Source organism: Seriola lalandi, unplaced genomic scaffold (genome assembly GCF_002814215.2).
Source record: "Seriola lalandi dorsalis isolate HSWRI2012SDOR001 ecotype SW California unplaced genomic scaffold, Sedor1 jcf7180002054660, whole genome shotgun sequence".
NCBI lineage: Eukaryota > Metazoa > Chordata > Actinopteri > Carangiformes > Carangidae > Seriola > Seriola lalandi.
In genome coordinates this window covers 1,626,407-1,632,406 of record NW_019525213.1, presented here as the reverse complement: position 1 = coordinate 1,632,406, position 6,000 = coordinate 1,626,407, and the positions used below count along the sequence as shown (strand labels likewise).

The 6,000-nt window shown below is 39.9% G+C and overlaps 2 protein-coding genes across 4 annotated transcripts in view; both read right to left on the bottom strand.

Annotated features, from left to right (window-relative positions):
* The window catches only part of cox16 (cytochrome c oxidase assembly factor COX16), a 4,481-nt gene extending 2,699 nt beyond the window's left edge, over positions 1-1,782 (bottom strand). The window contains exons 1-2 of the mRNA XM_023421049.2: positions 1,622-1,782; positions 689-766 (exon numbers count right to left, since the gene is read on the bottom strand). Coding sequence (XP_023276817.1) covers positions 689-766; positions 1,622-1,681 — 138 coding nt within the window. The 5' untranslated portion in view covers positions 1,682-1,782. The remainder of the gene's footprint in view (positions 1-688; positions 767-1,621) is intronic.
* A 1,056-nt stretch (positions 1,783-2,838) lies between these two features.
* Positions 2,839-6,000, bottom strand: part of actn1 (actinin, alpha 1) — a 58,269-nt gene continuing 55,107 nt past the window's right edge. Inside the window, exons 19-22 of one of the 3 annotated variants that reach the window (XM_023421040.2) lie at positions 5,069-5,149; positions 4,672-4,737; positions 4,186-4,344; positions 2,839-3,441 (exon numbers count right to left, since the gene is read on the bottom strand). In XM_023421040.2, the coding sequence (XP_023276808.1) occupies positions 3,283-3,441; positions 4,186-4,344; positions 4,672-4,737; positions 5,069-5,149 (465 nt within the window). In that variant the 3' untranslated portion in view covers positions 2,839-3,282. The remainder of the gene's footprint in view (positions 3,442-4,185; positions 4,345-4,671; positions 4,738-5,068; positions 5,150-6,000) is intronic. The other 2 variants (XM_023421036.2, XM_023421038.2) reach the window with 2 other exon arrangements.

Sequence of the window (6,000 nt, the reverse complement as noted above, 5' to 3'; positions counted from 1 at the left end):
ACACACCCACACACACACACACACACTGTCTTCCACAGTCTAATGCCGTTTCACATGGACAGTAACAAGAAGAGACGCCCCTGCCATCTGGCTCCCACCCAGATGACATGCATCGGCATTTGTCACAGTAAAATAGCACAAAACAGCTACTTCCCCTCGCAGCCAGCTCATCAGATTGTAATGGCTTCTAATAAAGGGTCAGTCCTCTGTCATTTTAATGAATTGGGTCTGTCATTTAATGAATTATTAGAGCTTGTTCTCACTTCTTGCTCTTGCACTACTGACTCACTCTAAACTGGTTAGAAAAGCCTCTCGTGATGTTTGCCTGCAGTGACTCTGAAATGGACAGACATCTAGTGTCTAATTCTGAGTTCCTAAAAACAAAATTATTAATTAAATAAGCCGAAATCTACCACACTGACCTGGTATATTCCAGCAGAGTTTGAAAATGTAGAAACATGTGACATAATAATTTCACCCTGAGGAGCAACTATGGTTCTAACCACTAGGAGGAGTATTTACACACTGACAACACGTTAGTGTACAGAGACTGATCCTTAAAGTGTGTATATAATAGTTCTGTTAACTGTTTTCTATAATGATGTAAATCTGGGAACTTAGTTTACTGTCATATTTATTATGCAGCCAATTAGTGGATATGTTAAAATGTTATTAATTTACTACAAACCTTTCTTTTGATCTTCTGGGAATCATATCGGATTTGTGTAAACTCTCGCAGGCCAAAAGACCCTCCAATTACCAGCAACTGAAATAACAGTAAAAATATCTTTGGTTAGTTATTCAGAAATATTTTGATCAATTATGTTCAGACTATGCAGAGCACTATTCAGAGAAATTTCACAAGTTATGCAAGCTACATAAGCATTTAAGAGCAGGAGCTGGAACTGAAGATTATTTTCATTATTTTTATTATTATTATTATTTACCATTATTCTCTAAATAAATGTGTCCTATATTTCTTATGGTAAATTTACTATGAAATATGAAAAGTGGGAAAAATGCTCACATTTGAGAACCTGGAACCATCAAATGTTGAAAATTAAATGAGAATTAATTTACCAATTAATCAACTAATTGTCACAGTGGAGATAATTCAAAACAGCGCCATGTATGACCTTTACTTTACCCTTTAGTCCATACTCTAGTCCAGTTAAACACAAGACTGTTTAAGTTGTAATGCTCTCAACCACATTAGATCAGGTCCAGACCAAGAACCACTATACTTGTCAAATCTTTTTTAGATTTCCCCCAGACAAGCTAAAGACTCTTTAAAACAGTTTCAGATTTTTAAAACCTTTACTCTATTTGTGAAAACGCTAAAAAAGGAAAATTACATTGCTTTTCAGACCAGGTTTAGATAATTCCGTTATGCTAGACGTGTCAAAGGAAATGAAAGTAAGGAAACAAGAAAAACAGATGCCACTATTGTGAGGCTCTGAAGACCATAATAACCAGAGTAAAAAGTTAAAATAACACACTTATATGTTTGATAGTTGCACTGGAACTGCTATCATGTTAGCTTAAGTGTTAGCTAACAGGCTTAGCACTGCTTATCTGCTGTTAAATTTCATGTTAGAAATGTGACGTAAAAGTTACTTACGAGCATAGGGACTCCATATCTGACTGTTTTGTTTTTCTGCAACGCCTTAATGCTGAACATGACTCTTCTTTCCAGCTACAAGTCCATTTTACTGGTGCAAACTGCAAGCAGGTCACAGCGTTTCCTGAACGTGTCCGACGTTCTAAACTGTCCGGAGCGACGCGAAGTCACAGCCGAGGTTCCGCCCTGCACTGGTCTCATGGATAGCATTGATAGGAATGCAATATATTTTGTATTGTTGTATTGTATATTTGTAATGTAAAATAAGACTCAGTCACATAGTTTACCGTCAACACTAGTGTCACAAACAGTTTAGTCTCCTGCTGACTCTTTCACACGTTTTCTTACCTTCTCTGCAGCCAATGGTTTCAGTTCACACTCTTGTCTGTTGACCCACCCAGGTGATTTCATTTAATTAACAATAATCATTGTACTCTATTCTTTGTTAGGGCTTAGTAACCAGGTAAAATAGTCAACCCAGAATACTCCAGGGACAGGGTGTGTCAATTCATTTGTAAAAATGTAATTGACTTCTCACTTTAGATTGCCTTTGGTGCTTTTCTTCTACCTTATAAAGCCAACAGGCTACATTATGTAATGTAGGACTGACTGGTTAAAAATGTTTTATAATGTCCCCATAGGGAGGTTTTGTAAAATGTATGTATAACTGTATAATGTGAATTTTCTTTTAATAATACTGATGAATTCATTATGTATATCTGTTTTTGTATTTGAGGAGCGTTTTGACCTTCATTTGTATGCATACTGGGAGGTGATGCTGGCAGGTTCTTCCCAGATTTTTATGAGTAGTGCTGTTTGTCTGTATGATGTTTGTCTGATGATGGTCTGAGGACTGACATGTTGTTTTAATGAAGTTCAAGTATGTGCTGGATTCTTTGGTTTTCTTTTCAAGTCAAGAGTCTTTGATCTGTCAATGTGATTTTTTTGTTTAATTCATTGCACATTTGCTGGTTAAGGCAGTGTAAAACACTAAATCACAACATATGCTCAGATCAAAGGAACACCTGCATTATTTTCGTGTTTGTCAGTTCTTTGGCCTGATTTTGTAGATAACTGTTACTTGTTTAATCTTGTTTAACAAGTTACCACAAACTAACCTGAACTAATCTGTAACTCTAAAAGCGCATACTGTCAATGTAAATCCATTAAAAAACCATAATTGATCCCTGCAGCAAACAGAGAATAAGAAGAGAAAGTATAGCAATTTTTCTTTATTACAATTTTTGTCTCTTATTTTCAATCAGGTGAAGAAAAATACCTTTTTTTGTTCAGTATAATAAAATATGTTAACTTTATTCATTTTATGAAGAAAAACAATGACAACAAGAAAAATAAAAACAGAAACAAACATTTTTTTCTCTCTCCCTCTTTGTAAACCTGGAGAGCTGCTGCATTGCGTGGGAAGCAAATACAACGGAGACAGGGTGTGAAGGAGCGGGGAAGAGGCTGGACAGGTGGGAGGAGGAGGAGCAGGAGCAGGAGCAGGAGGAGACAGAGGATAATGACAAAAAGATAAGGCCAGAGACATACAAAAAATGAGCGTAGTATGACAGGAGTGTGGTGACGGGACAGTCGGAGGACGTGGCGGTGATCGGAGCAGGTAGGCTGGTGGTCCCCAGTCAGGACAACTGACAGAGTGTTCAGAGGTCGCTCTCTCCGTACAGAGCGGTAGAGAACGACATGTAGTCGAGGGCTCCTGGCACACCGTCGGGGCCGGTGTAGGGGGCCATGCGGGCGATGCAGTAATCCGCCTGGTCTGGAGGCAGCTCCCGGCGCAGCTCGTCGGCTAATATGTAGTTCTGTAGTGGACGAAAAACAACATTATATTCTGTTATGTTTCTATATGAATAAAGTTCATCAAAAAAACTATAATGTGAAAGAGTTGTTGTTGCTGCTGCCAATCACACTCCGAATCAATTATCTTTCTAGCTTGTACAGTTGAGTTAATTGCACTAATGCTGAAGCTGGAATAAACGAGTCACTGGTAAATGAAGTCAGACACTGAACAAGTCAAAGAGAACCAGGAGTTGTGAGAACAAACCAGTGCTAAAATTGGACTCGAATGGACTTGAACAGGTGACGAGTAAGAGGACTCAAACAGGATGAACCAATCGCCCCATTTCTGTTGGACGTGTACATTACACATTTTGCCCTTTAGTTGCCTGAAGTCACTTTTTTTGTGGCTTTAAAGAAAACTAGTGACAGTGAACAGCTGCAGAGATTTCTCTCTATGTGGCTGGTGGCTACTTACAAACATCTTTATTTTTGCCAAAAACAGAGAAACATAAAACATATGAATGGTACGATGTGCAAATTAAGCTATGGCTACAAATAATGAAAATCTATTCAGTTCTATAAGAATAATCATTAATATAAAATAGAGATTATAGGGGTTTTAAATGTGCTGCTTAGGTGTTTAAAGTCTTTTTTTCATATCTTCATCTTTTGTCCACTTTCCTAAAAAAGTTTTTTAACACCTCCCTTTTTCTCTGTAGAAATATCTCCTCTTTTATGGTGATACTTCGACTGCAGTCTAATCGTACCTTATCCCCTGCCAGAACTTTGAAGGAGGCCATCACTTGGTCGGCAGTGTCGGTGTCGGCCGTCTCGCGGGACATGAAGTCGATGAAGGCCTGGAAGGTGACGATGCCCATCCTGTTGGGATCCACTATGCTCATGATGCGGGAGAACTCGTTTTCACCCTGGAGGCAACAGAGAGGAACTGTGAAGCTCAGTCGCCGTGGTGACAGTCCCCAGGGCAACGGACTAAAACAACTCAGCAAATGACTGACATCCTACATGTACTTAACTTAATACACAAGTGAGTTTTACATTATTTTAAGGTTTTCATTACCATAAACAATCTAATACATTTTTAATAATAATAAAATAAAATAAGATATACAGTACATACATTGTTTTCAAATTCAAATGAAATTAAAGTTACATCTATTTATTACGATTTCCGGCTGTCCTCAGCAATCACACACAATCATACTTTCATACTTGAAGAGTACTCATGGCTTTACCAGATTGTAACCCATGGAGATAAGGCAGGTTTTGAAGTCTTCAGCATCCATGATTCCTGTTCTCTTCTACAAGGTCAGCGATGGACAAACGAAACCAGGACGAGAAGAGAGATACAGAGAAGGAGAGGCAGGGATAGCGGAGGAAGTCATTGGAAGAACAAAGGATGAGCAGAGAGTAGATTTTGGGAGGAGAGCCGCAACGATCCACAAATGGGATGTTGCAAGATGTGGGAAATCACAAAGGGTATTTAGATCGGAGGGAGCAGCAGTAAAGGCGGGAACAGAGGGAGAGTAGGGGAAAGGAAAGAAATACAAGGAGGGAAAAGGTGCAAAAGAAAAAAAAAGAAAAGAAACCAGTTAAACCTCTCACCGCGGGGGTGTGGCTACGTTTAAGTACCTGTGCATCGTTGGCGATATCGAAACCCAGGCTGATCAGGCAGGCCTTGAACTCCTCCGCGCCCAGAGTGCCCGAGCGGTCCTGGGGTGTGGGAGGCCAGTGCCAGGCGGTGCGTCGGGGGGCCACAGGCCATGCAGCAACACATACAGCGGTGTCAGTGATGGTGAGGGGGGGAGTGGTGGTGGTGGACGGGGTAAGACGAGGTGGTGGGTGAGGTGGTGTTGGTGGTGGGGAAGGAGGAGGGTGGAGGGAGTGCACCATGCACGGGGTGAGGGTGGGGGAAGGAGGTGAGGGGGGTGAAGGGGGAGGGCCATGCACGAGAGATAGAAAACAGAGAACACAGTGCATATTCATTAGGATCTGGCAGGTGAACACACGGTGGCAGCAGTGCTGCCATGCTGGGCGAGGGCATTCAGAGGCGTTAATGTGCAGTGTGGCAGGCAGACTACTGGGCCTTGTGGTGAGGTTATTCATATCGTCGATGGCACATGTACTTAACAACACAAAATATGCTCTTCTTAGATGCAGAAGTATCTCTTTACCTTATTCTGTACAGGCAAACGTCAAGAGCGAAATGCTTCATAAAACACATTTACAATCACATTAATTTTCCCATATACTCATATAATGTGTTTATAAGTATAGACACAGACTCGGGATGCAGCTAATTATTATTTTCATCACCGATTAATCTACCAAATGTTTTCTAAAATTGGCCAATAGCATGTCAGCCAATACTAAAAAATACCATAACTTGTTCTCAGAGTGTAAAATGACGTGTTTTGCTTTTGATGTTATAGAAAACTAAGAAACAATAAAAAATTAATCACATTTGAGAAGCTGGAATTAGTGATCATTTTTGCTTAAATTACTTAAAGCCGATTAGATTAACAAAATAGTTCCGATCGTTCTGTTAATTATTTTCATAATTG